Source organism: Pipra filicauda, unplaced genomic scaffold (assembly GCF_003945595.2).
Source record: "Pipra filicauda isolate LSUMZ 115617 unplaced genomic scaffold, ASM394559v2 scaffold68_size4259465_pilon, whole genome shotgun sequence".
Lineage (NCBI taxonomy): Eukaryota > Metazoa > Chordata > Aves > Passeriformes > Pipridae > Pipra > Pipra filicauda.
This window is the reverse complement of record NW_024104853.1, coordinates 1,210,462-1,233,121: the sequence shown is the minus strand read 5'-3', so window position 1 is coordinate 1,233,121 and position 22,660 is coordinate 1,210,462. Positions and strand designations below refer to the sequence as shown.

Sequence of the window (22,660 nt, the reverse complement as noted above, 5' to 3'; positions counted from 1 at the left end):
GGGCACCGGCACCGGGAATAGGAAGCGACATCCATACGGGACGCACCGGCTTTCCGGACAAGGCGCGTTTATTGCGCGACCTGACCAGCGTTGGGATGGGCTATCCCCGTCCCCCGCCGAGGCCGCTTGTCCGGCACTTTTTGCGCGCAGGCGCACTGGCGGCCGCTCTTCATCGCGGGGCTGGAGCTGACTGCTGTGCTGTGTCCAGTTCTGGGCTCCTCGGTACAAGGAACAGAAGGGGCTACTGGCAAGGATCCAGCAGAGGGCTACAAAGATGATCAGGGGTCTGGAGCATCTCTCTTATGAGGAGAGACTGCAGAAGCTGAGCCTGTTTAGGTAGACTAGAGAAGACTGAGAGGGAATTTCATCAATACATATAAATATCTCAAAGGTGGGTGCCAAGGGAACGGTGCCAGACTCGTTTCAATGGTACCCAGCGACAGACATGGAGAAATAGCCATAAACTAAAACAAGTTCCACTGTAACGTGAGGAACAATTCATTGAGGGTGGCAGAGCACTGGAACAGGCTGCCCGGGGAGGTCGAAGATCCTCCCTCTCTGGAGACACTCAAAATTCACCTGGACACGTTCCTGTGTAACCTGCTCTAGGTGACCCTGCCTTGGCAGGGGGGTTGGACTGGATGATCTTCAGAAGTCCCTTCCAACCCTAACAATTGTGTGATTCTGTGGTATTTCTAAGGAGTGCAAGGGACGCGGGCGGGCTGGCCACGCGGGTGAAGGATCTGGCTCCTCAAGGGCGCCGGGCAGCGGGAAAACAGCGCTTCAGCCCGCCCGGCTGGCCGGGGTCCCGCGAGGCAGACTCAGCTCGTCCCCTGGAGCGAGCCTGCCGGAACTGGGCCTGCCGGCCTCTGCCCGGAGGGGCCGCCCCGCGCCCGCCCCTTGCGCGGGCGGTGTGGGGAGGGCGGCGCGGTGGCCGCCCCGCGGCGGCGCTGGGCCGGAGGGCGGGAGGGGCCGGGCGAGCGACATGGGGGCTCTGCTGTGGTGGGACCAGCTGCGGGCCGGCAGCTCGGAGGTGGACTGGTGTGAGGACAACTACACCATCGTGCCCGCCATCGCCGAGTTCTACAACACGGTGCGTGGCGGCGGCCGCTGCCCGGTGGTGCGGGAGCGACAACCCCTCGGAGCCGGGGCGCGGCGGGTGGGCGAGCGTGAGGCGGCGGCAGGGTCCGCTGCTGCCCTGGGGGCTCCTGCTGCCTGCCACCTCCGTCTCCTGCAGGGTTTTCGTGGAATTGTAGCTTGTCCTTCTATGGCTGCCTCCTCCTTTTGCTTCTCCACTCTCTGACGTGCCTAAAATTAAAGAAGAAGAAGAGATTTGGTGTTGCACGTATAAAATGGGAAGGTTTACTAGTCATACTAGCCATACTACTACTAGTAACTAATGTGCAGCAGGCCCCCTCCTCGTCTGTGCCGAGCCTTGTGGTGGCCAAGCCCAGAATTTTTGGTGCTGGATTGCCCGCGTCTGGTACCCGTCTGCTAGACAGGTGGCAACCCCTTGAGAGCTGCAACACTGTGATGGGTCAAGATAAAAACACCTTGGTCTTTGGAGGCAAAACTGGATTTCACCCAGGTGTGTGAGTTTTCAGGAACGGTTTGCCTTAAGGTTGCAGGATGAAGTCAAGAGTGTACTTCTGGGAGAAGAGATGACTGTTTAAGGAAGTAGGTGAAGAAAGGAAGGAGAGGGAAGAGGAATAATGTAATTTTTGCTTCATTCTAATAAGCTGTGGTTTACCCCTGAATCCTGTTGCACCTTCTCAATACATTTCAGCTGCTGGAAATAACTTAAAAAAGCCCAGTCCCAGCAACAGAGCTGGGCTGCCCTGTACCACACATCTTGGAAAGGGAGCAATGCTCCTGACAACCTGTTGATGTAAAGAATTGGAGTGACAAATAGGTACACGACAGTAAGGTAACCCATTGGGCTTTCAAGTACTTTGTCTTTCCATGAAAAACAGATGTCCAGGAGCAAACCTGCAAACGTCCAGTGTCTTTTCTGTTCTATAGAGGCTTTGTCTCTTCTACTTTAAAACGTGCAGGTTTTTCTCTCATATTCCATCCTTTTCTGATTTTTCTCTTTCAAGCCAATGTCTAATGAAGAAAGAATTAGGTGTCTGTCTTCACTTACTGGAGTCTGTATAATGGGAGGTGCTGCACATACAGAGCACATAATTCCATGGTGCATGGTGTACATTGTTTTTTTCTTTTACTTTGCTGCCAAGGACCTGTGTGTGGTGGCTGTGGGAGAATTCTGAGGGTGTGTGAGGGAAACTGTCAGCTTTTTTTGTGTGTCTAATGTCACTGTGTAAGAACCAAAAACAAAGGGAGGAAAATGTCAGGATAAAAAAGGTTATTTGAAGACAGCAAATGTGTTTGGGAGCCAGCTATGCAGGGGGATGGGTATCCATCTGACTGTATGTGCTTGTTCAGTCTAAAGCACAGTTAATTTTCTTCATAGTCGCTTCTGTGGGGTGATGTTTTGTGCTGGAAATAATTCAGGAATGTTTTCGTTTACTGCTCAGCAGCGCTCCTCGGGTCGAGGCCTTTTCTGCTGCTCACCGCACCCCACTACTGAGTGGCCTGGGGGTGCACAAGGAATTGGGAGAGGACACAGCTGGGACAGCTGATTCCAGCTGACCCAGGGGATATCCCAGGCCATATGGCATTGTGGTCAGCATATAGAACTGGGGGAAAAAGAAGGGAACGGTTTGGAGTGATGGTGGTTGTCTTCCCAAGTCACTGTTACACGTGATGGGGTCCTGCTTTCCTAGCAATGGCTGAACTCCTGCCTGCCCATGGGAAGTGCTGAATGAATTCCCTGTCTCCCTTTGCGTATGTGTGCAGCTTTTGCTTTACCTATTAAAGTGTCTTTTTCTCAACCCACAGTTTCTCAACCCACCCAATTTTCTCACATTTACCCTTCCAATTCTCTCCCCCATCCTGCTGCGAAGAACGCGAGCGAGCGGCTGGGCAGCGATTAAACCACTGAAAAGTTGCTGGCAGGGATTAAACCACAACACTGTACTGAGCTGATTAGCTGTGGTATAGAAGTTTGCAAAATGCTAGAAGCTGCAGCTGTGTCCAGATGAATAACTGAGGTTCCAGACAGACACAGAAAAAGGTTTGCCCTGAAGCCGGTGGGAAAAAAAAGGGCGTGTTGAGGGTAGTCGTGTTTAGCCTCTCATCAGTAGTACAGAGTCATTATAAGGGTTTGATTTTTGTATTAGCAACTTCTGAAAATTAAAGCAGTGACTTGAAGTGGATTGATGCAGTTGTGCAACTGTATCTGCATAAAAACTGATGCTCACAAGACAATTGGGAAATTTTGGCCCTACTCTAACAGGGATCTTAGGTGACACCTAAATTTTATTCCTTTTAGCATGGTTTAGTTGTGACTGACTCAGCCAAACCTCTTGAAGTGTTAGGAACCATTCTTCAGCAAACCTGAATCTGGTATCTGGGTCGTTAAGCTTTAGATTAAAACCTTCCTAATCCACATTTTAAGCTGTCACAGTTGAGGTCAGAGTTGTGGTTAAGGTCTCACGCAGTATTCCTGTAAGCACAAAACTAGAGCAGCTTATCTGCAGTGTATTTGTAAAACATTTATTTATTCTGGTGGGACTCAAACCAAAGCACTCAACACACTTAAATCAGTAGTAGAGTATCTGTTTATAGAATCATAGAATCATAGAATCGATTGGGTTGGAAAAGACCTCCGAGATCATCGAGTCCAACCCTTGGTCCAAATCCAGTCCATTTACTAGATCATGGCACTCAGTGCCACGTCCAATCTGCGTTTAAAAATCTCCAGGGATGGTGAATCCACCAACTCTCTGGGCAGCCCATTCCAATGCCTGATTACTCTCTCTGTAAAGAATTTTCTCCTGATATCCAACTTAAATTTCCCCTGGCGGAGCTTAAGCCCGTGCCCCCTTGTCCTATTGCTGAGTGCCTGAGAGAAGAGACCAACCCCCACCTGGCTATAACTTCCCTTCAGGTAGTTATAGACGGTGATGAGGTCACCTCTGAGCCTCCTCTTCTCCAGGCTAAACAACCCCAGCTCCCTCAGCCTCTCCCCATAGGACTTATGCTCCAGTCCCTTCACCAGCCTTGTTGCTCTTCTCTGGACCCGCTCCAGCACCTCAATATCCTGCCTGAACTGAGGGGCCCAGAACTGAACACAATACTCAAGGTGTGGCCTCACCAACGCAGAGTACAGGGGAAGGATCACTTCCCTGCTCCTGCTGGCCACGCTATTTTTGATACATGACAAGATCCCATTGGCCTTCTTGGCCACCTGGGCACACTGTTGGCTCATGTTGAGCTTCCTGTCAATTAGTACCCCCAGGTCCCTTTCTGCCTGGCTGCTTTCCAGCCACTCTGTGCCCAGCCTGTAGCGCTGCATGGGGTTGTTGTGGCCAAAGTGGAGGACCCGGCACTTGGCTTTATTGAACTTCATCCCATTGGAATCAGCCCATCTCTCAAGTCTATCCAGATCCCTCTGCAGAGCCCTCCTGCCTTCCAGCAGGTCGACACTCCCTCCCAACTTGGTGTCATCAGCAAATTTGCTGATGGTGGACTCAATCCCCTCATCTAAATCATCAATAAAGATATTAAACAGGACTGGGCCCAGCACTGACCCCTGGGGAACACCACTGGTGGCCGGCTGCCAGCTGGATGCAGCTCCATTCACCAGCACTCTCTGGGCCCGACCCTCCAGCCAGCTCCTAATCCAGGAGAGGATACACTTGTTTTATAGGTTTTGAACAAATTGATCAGACTAATTTTTTAAAACATACACATAGACTGATGTGATTTTGTCTAGCTAGAGTGATTGAGGACATACTTTTTCAGTAAAGAGGCCACAAAACACTCTGACTCAAATTGAAAGTATAGTTATAGGAAAACTATCTTTTTTTTTCCCCTTTTCTTTCCGAAATGAATAAAGTAATGTGTCCTGATGCAGTATAACCCTACTCCAGAACATAAACAAATGCTTCCTCATGATCAAAATAGTTTACTCTCTGAAGAAATATCTACAAAAAAAGCTGTTGTGTTTTAAACACCTGAAACCAGTATTTTTCTCCTGTTGTTAACAAAGTCAGTACTTAGCAGTTCAATATGTTGCATTCAGTTGTGCTTGTACTTTCTTGCCAAATTTCCATTTAAGAAGGGAATTACCAGGGTTTTATTTCTCCTTTTGTATTCCGTACCGGCATGGAGATAAAAGTGTTAAAAAGCTGTGAAGTAGTCTTAGGAGTGTGAGAAAATGCTTGTACCTTCTCTACTTCATGTTTTTTATCACTGAAGATTTTTATAGTGTTTGTGAATGGCATGCTCATGTACTGGGATATAGAAGATACAAACTCTCTGATGTCACTGAGAGCTAGTTCAGTTCACTTTTGCATTCTGCTCACGAAGAGGTAGAGCAGTAAGTTTTCCTCTGGTGGTTGAATGCTGCAGCTGCTGTCTGGGAGATGTAGCTGATAGTGAAGAATACAGGAGCTTTGGTAGGCCTGCAGGAAACATACTGTGTCAGGAGTGGCCACATGTGAGTGAAGTTCTGTGGTCATGATCTGAGCAAGCCTCTGGCATTCTCCCTGTCCAATAGGCCTATGTCCTGTATTCTTATCATATACTTAATCAGTTGGAAATTAAAACTAAAGGGGCAGAATTATATGAAGCCAAAGGATGGACTGTTATTGATGGGCTGCTTGCCTTTTTTCTAGAACTGTAACTTTTAATCATTGCTTTTTGCAGATCCTGAAGGAAATTTTCTCTATTACTCATGTCAGTTTTTGCACTTAAGAGTATGAGCATTTCAATTGTACTCTATAAAATCATGCAGGCCAATTTATTATGTAAAAAATTGCACATGCACTTTCTGAAACCATACTTTCTGAAATCATACTATAGTATTGAAGCTTACAGTACTAAGATTATTTCAACTTCTAAGATTTTACGAAATCTTCCTGCTGGCCACTGCAAAGATTACAAGTCATGATCAGGCTCCAGTTTGCAAGGGTTTTCCTGCAGTTGCAGGCAGGACCTTAGCATGAATGGTAATTCAGTGCCAGAGGAGCACTAGCATAGGACCGAACTGTTCCCTTGCTGGTTCATCTTTAGTGTAAATCTGCATTGCTACAGCTGTGGTAAGCAGATCTGGTGTTTCCTTTGTTGTCTTGTTCCTAGGCAGAATAAGGACTTTCTGGCCAAACCTTTATAGACTGTGATTGCCTGTTCTGATTTTCCTCATTGGTCAGTTTCAGCTGTAGAGATGGAAAAATTGTCTTCCAATCCACTTTCTTTATAACCATCTATTTTTGCCTATTGACAGCTGTCTTTGGCCTAACTGTGTTTAAAAGCCAAAAATGCATAGAGCACTCCCAGGCCCCTAGAGGACTTGTTCATATTCCATCATCCCCGCTTGTCACCATGTATGATTCCTGCCTGCCTTGGGGTGAGGGGAGTCTTCCTGCTCTGTGCTTGTGTCAGTACTGGGATCCTGATCCATGACTGTGTTCCCAGCATTGCTGCATAGAGTTGTGTGTTTTCTTTTGTGAATGGAAGATGCTCAAGTGAGCCTCTTTCTTTGAACATATAGGTTGCTTTACATGGGTTAAGCAAATTGTTCTGCCTCTTAAAATCTGTTCTCAGATTGTGTTGAATGGTGGACAACAGTAGCTGAATGAACAAATTCATATGTCGTTCTTGAATTATTTCTCCACTAGATTTTCATTAATGTCAGTAAAAGTTTGTAAGTCTCTGTGAAGAGGTGATCTTTCCCAAAGGAGCGCTCTTGCCTCAGAGTTGTTTTCTACATCAACTTTATGGAAATGTTGCCGGGGGTGATATTTTTCTTGTGCTGAGGCTAAGCAGGCAAACGTGAGAAAGCTGAGGCTGGAGAACTCATTCTGTCCCCTGCCCCATTGTGAAGCAGCAGTAGAGTCTTTTCATAGCTACTCAGTTATAGTGCTATGCCTGGCCCTCAGCAATGGCAGCTCCTTCTGGGGAGAACCAGGTGATCACTACCAGTGTGACAGCTCCTGCTAATTGGCAGTAAAGCATTTTCAGTCTTTAACTAGAGAATCATGCTTTAGGCTGTTGGTAGGCAAGACAAAACATAAAACGTGTTCAAATCTTACATATTAAATTACAAAAACCTCTAGCAATGGTCTGAATTATCAGCTTTTTCACCTTCCTATAGCTAGTTTCAATTCATATTCAGTTGTTTCTGTAATGGAGAACCAAGAGAAAAAAATGAAATGTAAAAGGACTTAAAGCTCCAGGCTCTCTTTGCCCTGCACAAAAAGTGTTCTAACTGTTAGCTTAGTGTCGTATTTCAGACCTTCCTCATAATAGCTATTGCTTAGTAAATTGACTTCCAGCCTGACTAGCTCTGTCTAGTGCCAGTTCTTCTAGTGCTTTTTCCATACTAGGCTTGACAGCCATTGAGAGGACAAGTCGCTGGTCTGTACATCCTGTTCCTCAGCTGCTTGCTCTTGTGCGCCATCTGAATTGCAGCAGTCTTGAATATTTGTAGATTCTTAATAAAATTCCTCTGGGAATCAGCTTGAAATGTAGTTTAAAGATGAGTAGCCGCATTTTATGTTGATTAAAGTTTTTATGCTGTTATTTGTTAGTGATGTTAAACAGAACAAATTGATGCTTTTGCAAAAACAGCTAAGCATTGGAAAAAACAGAGGGCCGTAGTTTACCGCGCTAGGGCTTCACTGGATGCCAAAATGTTGTTATTATAGATGTCTTAGAAACCCTATGGATATTTAAGGTTTGTTTACTTTCTGTCTTTGTGAGACTGTGTTATTTTTTTTCCTAGATAAGCAACGTCTTGTTTTTCATTTTACCACCCATATGCATGTGCTTGTTCCGTCAATACGCAATCTGCTTCAACAGTGGAATGTATTTAATATGGACTCTGCTAGTCGTGGTTGGTAAGTTGATTAGTCTGTTTGCCAACTCATCTGTGAATTGAGAGAGGAAATCAGTTCTTATTGCTTGCATTTGATTGTTTTGCAAAATAAAGCAATCTTGACATGTACAGAAGAGTTTGCCTGTACCTGCATAAATCTGAAACAGCCATAGTACCTGAAAGGAAAATGCCTTTTGCAATTTGAGGTTGGTGGGAACTTTGGCCATAGTTCTGTTCCCTTCCTATCTTTTTGCATACTTTTATTTTTTCATGTTTGGGCTTACTCTATAGCAGTGCTGACCCTCCTTCCTATGTTGTCATTTAAACGAGAGCTGAAAGAGCCAGTGCAACTGAAGAGGGTAATATGTTTTGCATTGTATTGAGAACGGCCAAAAGCTGAGCTGTTTTGTTGATGTGAGATTCTGAAGTGTGTTCATTCGTGGGGGCACTTTAAAGGAATAACCAGAGCACTCTGGGGCACTGTGACACTTTCCACCTGTAAACCTACATGATCGAGTAGTCATCAGATGCTGCTTTTTATCTTTGTCTTACCTATTCTTCTGCTATTGAGAAGATTCAGAAGCAGCATTTGGCTTGTGTTCCTTAATTGATTTTGCATTATACTTTTCCACATGATGTCTCTTCATATACATGTGCGTTTTTAGTAGGAGCTGACATCTTCAGCTACTACTTTTGTGAAGTGTTTGCTTTATAATTAATGAGAGGCCGATGACCTGGATTGCATCTTAGGAAAGTTGGCGTTTGTTTTCTGGTTTTATTTTTTAATAATCTTTTCTCGACCAAATGGTATCCACTATTTTCTATGAAGTTCTGAGCATGAGCAGTGTGTTTTGGTCTATTATGGTACTGCAACTATTTATATTGTCTTTTGATTAATTCTTCCAGGAATTGGATCTGTATATTTTCATGCCACACTCAGTTTCCTGGGCCAGATGCTGGATGAGCTGGCTATTCTCTGGGTCCTGATGTGTGCTTTTGCCATGTGGTTCCCTAGGAGATACCTGCCCAGGGTTTTTCGAAATGACAGGTAATCATACAATCATGCATGAACGCTTTCAATTTTCTTGAAACTTGTGCTAACACCTAAACCTGCACATAATGGCACTGAGTTATCATCCAGCCTTACCACTGCTGCTGCTGTCTTTTCTCACTCTGTTCTCTTACGGTTGCTTATATTTCAGCCCATTTTTTTTTAATTCCTGAGTCTACAGCTGCTGATGGCAGGGTTTGCACCCTGTAACTTCAGGTATTGGGATGAGGTGACTTGCCTCTGGAAGAGTCTATTCTTGTTTATTCCAGGGAGACCTTGACAATGAGTAGTTTATATAAGTTACAGCTAATGTAAGAGAAACCAGCTTTCACTCTTCCTTTTGTATATCCTGAAGTGTAAATACAAGTGGACTTATGGAAGTCAGCTGAATGTTCATCTGAATATTTAAGGCAGTGGTTAAGGCAGTGATTGTTATCTCTGAAGATTGCTAAGACTGGTTTGTTTTTTTGGTTTTTTTCCTTGACATGTGCCTTATTAGAAGCTGCTAATGGAGGGTGGGTGAAGAGAAGTTTGTTGCCTAGATTGACCATTCCTCAAAATAGCTTGCACTGGGAAGAGTGTACTTTTAATTACTCTGTACAGCGTATGTGTATGGTCCAGTTCTCTTCAACAACTTCATTAACAACTTGGACATAGGACTTGAAGGAAAACTAAGTAAATTGCTGTTGACACGAAACTGGGAGGAGCTGTTGACTCCCTGGAAGGCAGTGAGGCCCTGCAGAGAGACCTCAACAAATTAGAGGAGTGGGCAATCACCAATTAGATTAAATTCAACAAGAGAAAGTGCCATATTCTGCACCTGGGGCAACCCTAGATGGTTGTACAGACTGGGGACTGAGATGCTGGAAAGCAGTGCCATGGAAAGGGACCTGAGGGTCATGGTTGATGGCAAGTTGGATATGAGTCATTAGTGCCCTGGCAGCCAGGAGGGCTAGCTCTGTCCTGGGGGGCATCGCCAGCTGGTTGAGGGAGGTGAATGTTGTGTGCAGTTTTGGGCACTGCAATATAAGGAAGATATTAAGCTCTTAGCATCCAAAGGAGGGCAACAAAGACGGTGAAGGCCCTTGAGAGGAAGCTGCATGAGGAGCAGCTGAGGTCATTTGGTCTGTTCAACCTGGAGGAGTCTGAGGGGAGACCTCTTTGCAATCTTCAAAATCCTCATGAGGGGAAGCAGAGAGACAGGTGCCAATCTCTTCACTCTAGACATCTGTGACAGGACTTGAGGAAACAGTGTGAAGCTGAGTCAGAGTGAGGTTTAGATTAGATATCAGGAAAAAGTTTTTCACCTGAAGACTGGCTGGGCACTGGAACAGACTCCCCAGGGAAGTGGTCGCAGCACTAAGCCTGTCTGAGTTCAAGAAGCATGTGGACAATGCTCTCAGGTACCTATTATGATTCTTGGGGTGTCATGTGCAGGGCCAGGAGTTGGACTCAATCCTGATGGGTCCTTTTCAACTCAGCCTATTCTATAATTTTATGTGGTTTAATGGCTTTGTCATTTAGTATATCTGCATATTGCAGCACAGTGCTGTTATAGAATACCATCAACTTAACAAACAAACAGACTTTACTGGGGTCTTTTGGTTTATGGTGTGACTATTAGATGTTTAGTTCAAGTGAAGAAGGATTCAGAGTCTTGAATTTATGTGTCATTTATGTAAACTCTGTAAATTATCTCTCAGAAGCCTAACGGGGCTGTTTTATTTCATCTGTCACTATCTTCTGGTTGTGCTGAGTGTAACACCACAGTCTTGGCCCACAAGCTCGTTGTAGGGGTTTTACGTTAAAAAAACCCCACCTCACAGATTTATTAAAAGGGGCCTTCAGTTCTTTTATAACAGGAGAAACACTACGATGCTTCTCAGGGGGTCAAAATAATACACTTTTACTGGCAAATTTTGGAAAATAAAGGAACTTGACAAAAATTTCAAAGAAGTGTTCAATCAACATAGAGTATTTCACAAAGCATTGACTTAGCAAATTCCAACCCATCCAGGTTTCAGTTACCCAAATCTCAAGGAAAGGAAATTAGGAGAAGAAGAAGAAGAAAGAAAGAAGGGGAGGAAAAGAGAGTTATAGCTACCACCCTAGATCCAGCTACCAGGAGTCCAGGAAGCAGCAGGGCCACAAGTATGTGCTGGTTACATGATGCTGCTTTTATTGTTTTGGACTTCTGTGACCATCCACCCCAGGTGGGGCTTCCGTTGTGCCAGCCATTCTGGGGCTGGATTAGGGGCTCCAGGGGGTGTGGTGTGGGCTGGACTAAAGGCTCCAGGGATGGGCAGAAGTATGGAGTGCTGCTCCTGGTGTGCCAGTGGCTGTCAGCTGCACCAGTGGCTCTCAAGGAGGTGGGGTTATGGAGGGAGCAGAGCACAATCCCACCATGGCAGAACCTGATCTGCCCCCTTCCCCTCCCCACAGAGTTGTTTCCAGCCAGTAATAACGTTTTCGTAACTTTTTTCAGTCCCTCACACTGGGTATGTATGTAGAATGGACCAAGATGTTAAACTATATTCTTTTTTAAAGGAATAACAGCACTTTTGGGGTGGAATACTGTTGAACTTCATGTTAAAACTATAAATACTAAATCTCCCAGGTTATAACTGATCCATAAAAATACTGAGATGAGGTGAAGGATGTCTCCTATCCTTTAACATTTCAGGACATGTCTCTTCCAGAGAATCTGTCAAGACAGTTACTTGTTAAGGTCTTAATTACTTTTTGAAGGATACAAGAGAGAGACATACTGTGCAAGAAGCCCTAACCTAGAACATGTTTGGTTAATATTTTTTGGGGTTTTGTGTTGCCTAGCTATTATTATGTCTATCCTGTGCTCAGTGCTGTGGTCTTCACTTCATCCTCATCACACTTTGGATTTTCAGTGCTGCAAATGTTATTATCTATCATGACCATCTGATGATGTCTTTATTCATTAAGATATTCATGTCAGATCAGAACTTCCTACTTAAGTATCTTGTTGCCTTCCAGGAGAAAGAAAAACATTATAGCAGAAGGCAAATGGAATGAGCTAGGTGAAGGTGTTGACACTTGTGTCCATGGAATGATACTGCAGAAGTATATTGAGACCCTACTTCAGACATAGAAGAGCCATTTTGGGACAGCAACTCTTTTATAAAGCTATGGGCCAGTAGTTGGAAGGGCAATGTGATGATCCTCTGTCTGCCATAATCCCCCCACAGACCGGAAATGGGTTGCTTAAAGTCCAAACTTGAAGTTTAAACAACAGTTAACATATATTTAACTTAAAAGTTGTTAGGCTGTCTGCACAGGGCCCAGTTCTGATTTCATTTATGCTAAGAATATACCAAATCCTAGACTTATAAAAGAGCATTTTGGGAATTGCTTACCTACTGTTGAATTTGATTAAAAGAAATGTTCATACTTACCATGTATTTTCAGTATCTTTTAAGGCTTAAAAGGGATAAAGGAAAGCAGACTGTAAGATGACTGTAGAAGTTGGGGCATTAACAGTAACAAAATATTCTAAAAATCCATGTTAAAAGCTTGAAGAATGATGACACAGAACTTTTTGAGGAATTATAGTGCTGTGTGCAGAGATGGATTTGTTCATAACTTATTGTGGGAAGAGGAAGACTGGACTGTGTTCTTTGTTTTGAAGCCAGTGATGAGTGTGTGTGTGCACACGTGTGTAGAAGACCACTGCCCAGCAAAGGTTTGTGTATATGATTAACTGCATTCACATGCAAGTCTGTGTAAGATCCACATCCACTCTATGCGTGTTGTCATTGCATCTCCTAAGCACAACTAGAGAAATCTAAATTTTGTTACATTATTAAGATAATTTTAAGGTTTCTGGTTTTAGCAGTTATAAGCTTTGAATTAAGAGCAGTCTTTCTGCCCCATAAAAACCCTATTCAGGAGCCGTTTTAAAGCTGCTGTGGGTGTCCTGTCTGGAGTTACCACCTGCCTTGCCTTCATTAAACCTGCCATCAACAACATCTTGCTAATGAGTCTGGGTGTTCCCTGCACAGCTTTGCTTATTGCTGAGTTGAAGAGGTGAGTATATTTCTCCTGAATGCAGCATGATGATACACTAGATCTGGCTTCAGTGCTTGTGATAGCAGATCAGAAATGCTTCTTCCACATGCAAGAGCAGATCTAGTATAAACTTGTTTAGCAGTTCAGACATTTTGGTCAAAGATTTTTTTTTCCCCTAGGCCATTACACTAGGTCAGTCTTCTGTCTTCTTGCAACATACCTCAAGCTGCAAACCGATCTAACGCAAATCTGTTTGTTTATTGTAGAATCAGAGCAAGGGTTTCACTTCATAGACAGCATTTCTTTTGTATAGTGTGCATAAGGGTGAGGTGGTGGCATGATTGCAGTCTGAATACTAGTGGGAATGTGGAGCAAAGCCCAAGCGTGTGTAGAAGATGTTCCAACTCTCAAAGTTGTACTGTGAGTCTTACAGCACTTCATCTTCTGCTATGGAGAATATGATGGAGTCAGACTGACAAAGATAAGGTTAATCACCAAGTTTTGGAGGATAGCTATCAATCAGTACCTTAGAAACCATAAAACCGGAATGCAAATAGAAAAGAACCTGAGACTGATCTTCACATTTTAAAGAGATCTTCCATAACACTGATACCAGGAACTGTCCAGAAATGGGTTTTTTTCATCTCTTCAGCCACTGCAGAAAGGACTAGAGGAGTGCTAGCATTCAAACTTGTCCTTTTTCACCTCTTCTCCAGTGTCTGAGAAGGATTTCACAACTTATGTTGGCTCTTACATATTGCATATGTCCATCAAAAGAAATGAGTTAAGACCAAATGTCTGCATTCTGACTGCTTCTGTTAGAACAAAGATTTTAATGTTTGCTACATTACCCTGTTCTGCCACTGCTTCACTCTACAGTAGATGCCTCTGCTAACAATGTTTTCTAAAGGTGTTCATGAGTCTTTTCTCATCAGACATCCTACTGTGTATTTCTGTGGTCAAAGACACTTGGGAAACAGCACCAAAATTAGCTGTAGACAAGAAGGTCAGTATCTGAAGAATGTTGGTGGTGTCTCATTTTAATGACAGCTCAAAGGAACTACTGACAGGGCCTAGGGACATCTGGTTATGGCAGTGGATGATCCGTGTGAATTTTCTGTCAGTTCCATATGAGTTTTGCAGGCATGAGCTCCTGAGAAACTTAAAAAGACAAGTAGCTAGTGTAAATACTGTTGTGTTAAATCTAGGAATTGTTATGCCTACAGGTATTTGTTTTTTAAAACTCCTTCTGAAAGGTCATATGTTATTAAAATGTGTCTTTTTTTTAGAGAATTAAAAGAAGATAGACCTTTTTGAATTGGTGATTTAAAAGGGACCTGAATTGAAATTGGAGCCCTCTCTAATTGCACATTGGGATGATGTAATACCTATGATATTTTTGGATGAATTCCTAAGTGAAAAAAATAAATAAAAAGGTTTTATTTTAAGCTATGCTGATCCCTTGGAAATTTAAATGAGATACATTCTTTTAAATCCCGAGGTGAGGAGTCATCTCATCTCCCTTTGCAGGAGAAAAATTAATTTAAGCATTACTTAAAATACTTGCTGTTTTTCCATTCTGTTCTGCCATAGCCAGGAGGGGACCACACAGACAAGTCTTGTCAGGCTGCAGTGAAAATTTACCTTTGAAACAGCTTTTTGGGGAAGAAAGGAGAAGTTTATTCTGTTCCACACTGAAGTTTTTGGTGTTTTAGACCAAAACTCACTCTTGTTATTCCTGTCCTAGTCTTGTATCAGTCTTTTACAGAATTCTGGTGTGTTTTCAAATGAGTATTTTCTTCCTCACGTTTATCTTTGATGAGGAGATAATATTGTCATAGGAGAGCATTATGTTCTTAAATGCAGACCTGGTATGCTAGGCTAGGAAGGTCTATGGCTAGGAAGTATTGTGGATAAGGGGTATCAAAAGAACAAAAGGTAGTCAAGTGTCCTTGAAAGACAAAAGAATTGTTAAACTTTATTCTCATTTCTGTTACAACAAATCCCTTACTGTATTTCTTTTAAAAAAAAAAAAAAAGAAGAAATAAAAAGAAAAATCTCTCCTAGGAAATGGTATTAGTGAGAAAGTGAATGAGTATCCTTTCATTTGCTAGTCCAATCGCTTGAGATACAATGTCATCAAATTAGTAGTGATTTAGTGAGTCATCATCATCAGGCATGTAACTACCTCCACGTGCAGATAGATGCTAGAATATTGTTGCTGAGCTTACTTCTGAGCCTTGAGCAGTGAAGGTTTACCCCAGCTTCGGGTTTGACCGTTCATATTCGATTTTTCTACTAGAAATCTGACTCTTGACTGGAGCCTTGCTTCATTATCGTGAGTTGCTCACACTTCTCTTATTCCCTTGACTAAAATGTTAAGCTAGTTAGAAGTGTTAAATATTCTTTAGGATAGAAAAGGAGATAACTGTGTTAAATTGAATCAAGCAGTTAATCAACATCCCAGCAAATTGCACTGGTTTGAAGAAAAGCTGGTATGCTTTTTTCAGGGTTCCAAGATGTTGGAAGATAACGCTGCTGTATACCTGCCCAGTCCCTGAAATAGCAAATGACTGGAGCACACCAGTGTCTGCAGGAACTCTGATATTTAAATAACTGCCCTTTGTGTTAAATAGGGAACACCGTGCATTGTGTAGAAAAAAGGTGCAAATGGAAGTGCAAAGTTTGTGGGATACAGTGTCTTTCAGATTAGAGTAGGATAGGAGCATGTCCCAGATCTGTGCACAGCAGTGGGAACATGTCTTTCAGACCTTCTGCTAACAGCCCTCTGTTAACAGGGGCCTCTTTCAGTGATAGTTTGAGTGATCAGTGCCCGTGTCTATTGATAAATAAAGGAAGGCTACGTTTCCAGATGGTATTTGCATTACGTCTCTTCATTGTATTAGAAGTAGTTGCTTTGCAATCCCCTGCCTCCTCAGCAAGCATGTCCCCAGCCCTCTGAAGCACAGTTACTGCAGGAGCTGAAGACTCCATGATGGATGATCACAGAAAACCCAGGAGTATTAAACAGATCAGACTCTTTTTGCCCTAAGGTAGTCCTTTGCAGAACACCCTGCAGCATCTACTCCTATGTTTATAAAAATATATTACTGTACCTGGTGGTGGTACTCAGCAAACTTCTCATATAGCGTGGCCAGCAGGACCAGGGAAGTGATCCTTCCCCTGTACTCTGCATTGGTGAGGCCACACCTTGAGTATTGTGTTCAGTTCTGGGCCCCTCAGTTCAGGAAGGATATTGAGGTGCTGGAGCGGGTCCAGAGAAGAGCAACAAGGCTGGTGAAGGGACTGGAGCATAAGTCCTATGGGGAGAGGCTGAGGGAGCTGGGGTTGTTTAGCCTGGAGAAGAGGAGGCTCAGAGGTGACCTCATCACCGTCTATAACTACCTGAAGGGAAGTTCTAGCCAGGTGGGGGTTGGTCTCTTCTCTCAGGCACTCAGCAATAGGACAAGGGGGCACGGGCTTAAGCTCCGCCAGGGGAAATTTAAGTTGGATATCAGGAGAAAATTCTTTACAGAGAGAGTAATCAGGCATTGGAATGGGCTGCCCAGAGAGGTGGTGGATTCACCATCCCTGGAGATTTTTAAACGCAGATTGGACGTGGCACTGAGTGCCATGATCTAGTAAATGGACTGGATTTGGACCAAGGGTTGGACTCGATGATCTCGGAGGTCTTTTCCAACCCAACTGATTCTATGATTCTATGATTCTATGATTCATAACAGTCTGTACCATTTCGATGGCTGATCTTGTGTTGGGTAACTAAGCATTCACTTTTCCTTTGAAGCCTTGAATTCTTTGAACTGTGCAGATTAATTGCACTCTGCTCTTGGTATTTGAGCTGTGCGTTTGAGGCCAAACCTCTTATCTTAAATGAAATGCAGTGTCATGTGCTTGTTTATGTACTTCAGACATGTCCAGGAAAGCCTTCATATTCTCCATGCGCACACCCTTTCCTCTGTCAGAATGCACAAGTACTCATCTCAGTAGTGTAGTTTTGTCTGTCAAATGTACGAAATCGATCCATACGTGTATCTTCTTAGGTACATGGTTTAGTGTCGCGCTCTTATGAACAGTTGTACATCTCAGTGAAGACTGTAAATGTGCCTTAGCATTAGTGGGAATCTATATAAAGTGCCATCTATGAACAAATCTGAGCACTTGCTGAATGGCTGGTTGTTAACTGACAGCATGAGTAACTAATCACTAGTTGTCCTGAGTACCCCTCCCTAGATATGGGAATGGTTTGATGTTTGCCCACCATTTGCACATTGGTGTTACAGACAATACCCAAAACACAGCTACTGATAAAAAGTTTGTTTGTTTTGTTACCTCACCACTGCCTTGCATCAAAGCCAGATTTACTGTATGTGAAGTTCATCTGTTAAGGACATTTGTGGTGGAGTCATTTTAAAGATGGGTGTTTGACATTGTTTTATAACAACTTATCTTTTTCTTCTCAGGTGTGAAAACCTCCGTGTATACAAACTGGGTCTCTTTTCAGGTCTTTGGTGGATGCTAGCACTTTTCTGCTGGATCAGTGACAAAGCATTTTGTGAGATCTGGTCCTCGTTTAATTTCCCCTATTTGCATTGCGTATGGTAAGTGTTGTGTATAAAGTCCAAAGTTTGATTCAAATGTAAATCAAACTCACCACATTACCCTTCTGTGCTGCTTGGTGGCTATTTGTGGTTAGTTCTAGACAGAATTACTGGTAAAATTATAAACCCAGAGGAAGTCTCACACTATTCAATGTGGCAGATTTAGGAGTCTCTTTGCCCTGATCAAATTCTTCAGACACTAAGTTCATTAATTGTAACTGAATTCCTTGCCATACTGATTAGTAAAAATCCCACAGCGCTGCTCAGCTGAAGCTGTGATTATGAAAACTTAGATTTCCATCAATAACAGTGATGGTAATCCTCATGGTGAATGAGGATTAATGATTAATTAATGATGGTGAAGTAGAGGAATGGTGAAGGGCTTTGACGCCTTTTCTCTTTTACTACCCAGCAAATTGTGGTCGCTTACTCAGGGGGCTATATGTCAGCATTTCTGCACAGGTCTGTCAGGTGCAGAGAAGCCAAAAAACAGGAGCTTGTTTAAACCAGGGATAGGGTACAGCTTTGTAGTTTTCTATATTCTCTATATTTCTTTCCTTCCATGCAAAGGACAGGCAGCAACCCTATGGGGAATTGGGGGAATATGGTGAAGGACAGACTGATTTTATAGTGATCTAGTTGACTACTTTACTGAAGTCATGTTACTGATTTTTTTCTTTCTTCTCCTCTTTTTTTGTTTGTTTGTTTGTTTGTTTGGTTTGGTTTGGTTTGGTTTGGGTTTTTGTTTGGTTTTTAATGTTTTGCTTGTTTGTTTTTGGGGGGGTTTTTTGGGGGTTTTTTTTGGATGTGTGGGTGTCTGTTCTCAGGCACATTTTGATCTGCCTTGCGGCATACCTGGGCTGTGTCTGCTTTGCTTACTTTGATGCTGCCTCTGAGATACCTGAACAGGGCCCTATCATAAAGTTCTGGCCCAGTGAAAGATGGGCATTCATTGGAGTTCCCTATGTCACCCTCCTCTGCGCACACAAGAAGTCACCTGTGAAGATTACATGAAGTTGACAATGGAATTGACAATTGGGCACGGATTTTCAGTTTACATTCAGGCATAGACAATATTTAAATAATGATAAATGACCAGTGTTGTGTTTTCTCTTCTTGCTAAGATAGGCAGCACTTCAGATGTCATAGGAAGAGGAGGGAAGTGTGTTCTTTCCTCTCTTAAGAGGAGAGAGGAAGCAGGAACGTGGAGGCACTTGAAAACTAAATGTTCACAAATGGCTTCTCTAGTTCGCTCTGTTTTGCACTGAATGTTTTTGATGTAGCATTTCTCTTGATAAAAGCTCTTTCCAAATACCAGGGTCAAGGAATGATGTTTCTGCAGTAAGTCACCTGTGGTGCTTGAGTCACTTCTTTTGTAACTGGTGGATTAAGGCCTTCTTTGTGAAAGAAGCCAGTCCAAGAAGCTTATGTGTCATCCTGTGTCCTTCATAGGCTCTGATTTTGCTGATAGCCACAAGAGTGTGCTTGAAGCCCTTGCTACTCCCAGCCTGGTGTGGCACACGGGAAGTCTGGCTGAGCATCGCAGTGGATCACAGGGTACATGATTGCTTCCCCAAGTACAACAGGAAACTAGTGTTTGCAGCTGGGTAACTGTATAAGTGCAGTTAGTCAGTGTAGATGCAGAAGTAGCTGACACAAGTCCCTAAAACTAAATAGGAGTTCAAGGCTCTACTGTATTTCCCCTGACCTGTGAACATTTAGATGCTGCATATTTCCCTTTTACAGAAATGCCACAGAAATCCCTCTACCTCTGCGGACACTTTTGGTCTTGAATTTGGCATTGAAGCACACACAGAAGTCTAGATACTAACTTCAGTAAGATCTTAGGTCAGCATGGATTGACAGTGTGATTAAACTGCAAAAACTTGTAGTTTTGTGCCTGGCTGCACATGTCATTTGAGAGGTTGCTTCTCACCAATGCATTGCAAAGTGATGTAAAATAGTGCAGTGCTCCACTGATTATACTTAGGAAGAAAGTGGGTAACTGCTTAAAAACCAAGCTGAAGACTTAGATTTCAGTGAGCAGTGAAATGGGATATTGCATCTCGCATTCTTAGGAAAGGACAGATTTTCTCTTTCTTTTTAGCCTGTTTTGTAAAGATAAGGGGATGTCTAGGTTGATTTAGTTCTAAGATTAGGGGGGTTGAAGTTTAGGAATGACTATGGTTCTTGTAAGCAATTTGTCCTAGGCCTGTTTAGAAAACAATGCGAAGTGCAGGCATGTTTTTCAAATATTAGCTATTGTAGCTGCTAATAGCTGCAGTTTTCGAGAAAAAAGGGTCTACTCACATTCCATCAAACTGTAATATCAGAACTGTAAGTGGGTTAAGGCTTTAAATGTACAGTGTTATTAATAAGTGTTATTTTCTTTTTTGTATTAGACCAGGAAATACGATTTCTTCTTTTGCTGACACATCTAAAGCTGTACTTGTTTTTTATCAATGTGGAAATGTACTCTATACAGTATGATCTTTATCAAAGTGACTTTTAGCAATAACTTTGTGGTGAATTAACTTTCAAAGCATTTTTAAAAGCTTTTGTACTCAAGTTTATGCTTAGAAAGCAACAACTATGTTGTATGCTGATCCACTTAAAGCAGATTGCTAGTGGAAAATATGACTGCCTTCTTGAGACCTTCACAGTGGGTAAGTAGACTACTGTCAGATGACTGCCTGATCATAAAAGCAGCAAAATCTTTCCAGTGGAACAGTGCATATTTATACCACTGCTAGTAGATTTGAAACGTCTTTTTTAACACAAAGTGATACAATTTTTGTATGTAACCTGTTTGTAAAAATTCATGTTGGAATGTTTGTTACTCTTTGAAACGCAGCTGCTTTGTCCTTTTCCTTTCTCTCTCCCCGATTATGAAATGTTCAGTTTCAAACACTTCTCAGGTATTAAAAGTTACATTATTATGCAGATAGGATTGCTGGCTGGAACCCAGCTAAGGTTTCTGATGCCTAATATGGCTCTACTTTGAGTAAGATTTTTTGATATTTTTTGCTAAATTATTATATAACAATAAGTAAGTTATTTTCAGTATTGCTTGGGAATGTAATAACTGCAGACATAATGTAGTATTCAAAATGACTGGAACCTTCTTATGCAATATTTTGTTTGATAGCAACCTCTGACTCAAAGGGCTCTAATCAGTCTGCTATTAACTGCTGTTCTGCTCTGCAGAGTCTAACTGCTCACAAAGAAGTAATTTCATAATTTAAAAAATCTCAGTGCATTCAGCTATTGAAGAGGTAAATGAATACAGATACAGGCCAAGAATCATCTGTATTTTTAATAACTAACCTCTAGCCTTCGTATTCTTGATAGGAGATTCTGTGAACAAAGAATCTCATAGTGAATAACACTATGTGTTATTCAAAGCTTCATTGTAGAACTAGTTGGCATATTCCACTGTAGGAGCAGCTCACCACTTTTAAATGTAGCTACTGCACTTTACATTAAATTAGCATTAACTTCTATGTTCTGAAAATAGCTAAATTTACTTCAAAGAGTAAAAAACATGCAGTTTTTACATCTTCACAGATTGCATCTTCAGGTTAACATTAGTACCCAAAAAAGTGTGCGTATGGCATACAGAGGGGTTTGTGCACTGGCTCATACAGATGAATATATATATGCTGAAGTAGCTGTATCATGTTGCAGCAGTATAAAGTGATATGTATGCACCTGCACGTTTTAAAGCCTCAGAATACTTTCTTCCCCTACCAGCAGGAAGTGAGTTGGTTCATAGTCTTTAGGTTCAGTTAGAAGTTTATTTAGTGGGATGCAGTTGAGCATATTGTAGATACTGGCATGTGATATCCATCATTTCTTTAATGTTAAACTTCATGTTTTTTAAGACAGGATGGTTAACTTTCCATGGTGGCAAACACTTTCCCAATTCACAGTCATTAAAAACTCAATAAATAGTATGTAAGGAATGGTGTTGGGCTGGGTTTTCTTCCTGTCTCTGTTGAAGTCTGTATGTTAAATGTTTGTGAAAAGCATGTAACACTTTGCAGCATTAATCTGCATTTGGAGTAAATATTGTTTGCTTTTTCATACATGATGTTTCTGGAGAAAAAATGCAGCTGCTAGTATAATTCCTTGAAATATAGTAAGGATAACTTCTCCCTTACACGGGTAACAGCAGTTCTGACTCATGGAGGAGGAGGGAGACTGCATTAGATATAAGGCCATTAATTAGTGAGATAGACATTACTTTGCTTAGCAAACTGGTTCTTGCAACCGGAACAAATACTTGGAAAACTGTAAGCCCATGAAACAATAGGGATGAGTAGCAAGAAATGGCTAAAAATGAATGGCCTGTTGTCATACTTTGAGATTGGCCCTCCCCGAGAGTCGGGGGCTCAGAGGTGATTGGGTGCCAGGGCAGTGTTCCCTGGAGAGCCAATCACTGTCCATGTTGTTCGCTTCTGCTGAAAAATCATATATCACAGCACCTGAAGCTGTTGGCACTTTTTGTGTTGGTGTCTGCTGTGTGTAGGTGGAGAAGGCCAGGAGGTGGCTGGGCTCCTTCTTCCCCCCCCCCTCCGGGGGGGAGGGGAGCCCTGCAGCCCCCCAACTCTGCCTAGGCCAGAGTTAGAGACAGCATTTGGAGTGTGTGCTGTGAAGGAAGAGATTCACAGCACCTGAGGTAAGAGGGAGGAGGCTAGGCCCTCTTCCCCCCCCTGCAGCTGCAGGACAATTGGGACTGTATAACTGGACTGAGCTGCCTATGGCCAAGGCTAGGGGGCTTTTACCCCCCACTGAATTGAGGCTGGTGGGGGGTGGATTTTAAGGCTCAGCATTGGAGCAGAGCCAAAGTGGACGGGCTAAATATAGCTCGGAGCCAGGGAAAGGAATCCCAGGTGCAATTGGAGACGGACCGAAGAGGGAGGCCTGGAGGATGTCTCTGCCGTGATTTAAACGCAGGACAGCCGAAAACCCAGAGGAGGAATCAACATTTCAGGACGCGTA

General features: G+C 42.9%; 2 protein-coding genes across 4 annotated transcripts in view; one reads left to right on the top strand and one right to left on the bottom strand.

The window, feature by feature from the left end:
* The first annotated feature begins 92 nt into the window (after positions 1-92).
* Positions 93-21,621, top strand: ACER2 (alkaline ceramidase 2). Of its 3 annotated transcripts, none has more exons than XM_027722338.2 (6): positions 93-391; positions 7,853-7,967; positions 8,852-8,993; positions 12,918-13,055; positions 17,519-17,656; positions 18,484-21,621. In XM_027722338.2, exons 2-6 carry the CDS (start codon positions 7,892-7,894, stop codon positions 18,668-18,670), a joined length of 681 nt encoding a protein of 226 aa, XP_027578139.1. In that variant the 5' UTR covers positions 93-391; positions 7,853-7,891; the 3' UTR covers positions 18,671-21,621. The 3 variants fall into 3 exon arrangements, with proteins under 3 accessions (XP_027578139.1, XP_027578138.1, XP_027578137.1); XM_027722336.2 differs by lacking the exon at positions 93-391 and adding an exon at positions 806-1,093; XM_027722337.2 differs by lacking the exons at positions 93-391; positions 12,918-13,055 and adding an exon at positions 803-1,093.
* Positions 1,260-22,660, bottom strand: part of SLC24A2 (solute carrier family 24 member 2) — a 155,253-nt gene continuing 133,852 nt past the window's right edge. The window contains exon 11 of the mRNA XM_039388830.1: positions 1,260-1,308. Within this exon, the coding sequence (XP_039244764.1) occupies positions 1,266-1,308 (43 nt within the window). The 3' untranslated portion in view covers positions 1,260-1,265. The remainder of the gene's footprint in view (positions 1,309-22,660) is intronic.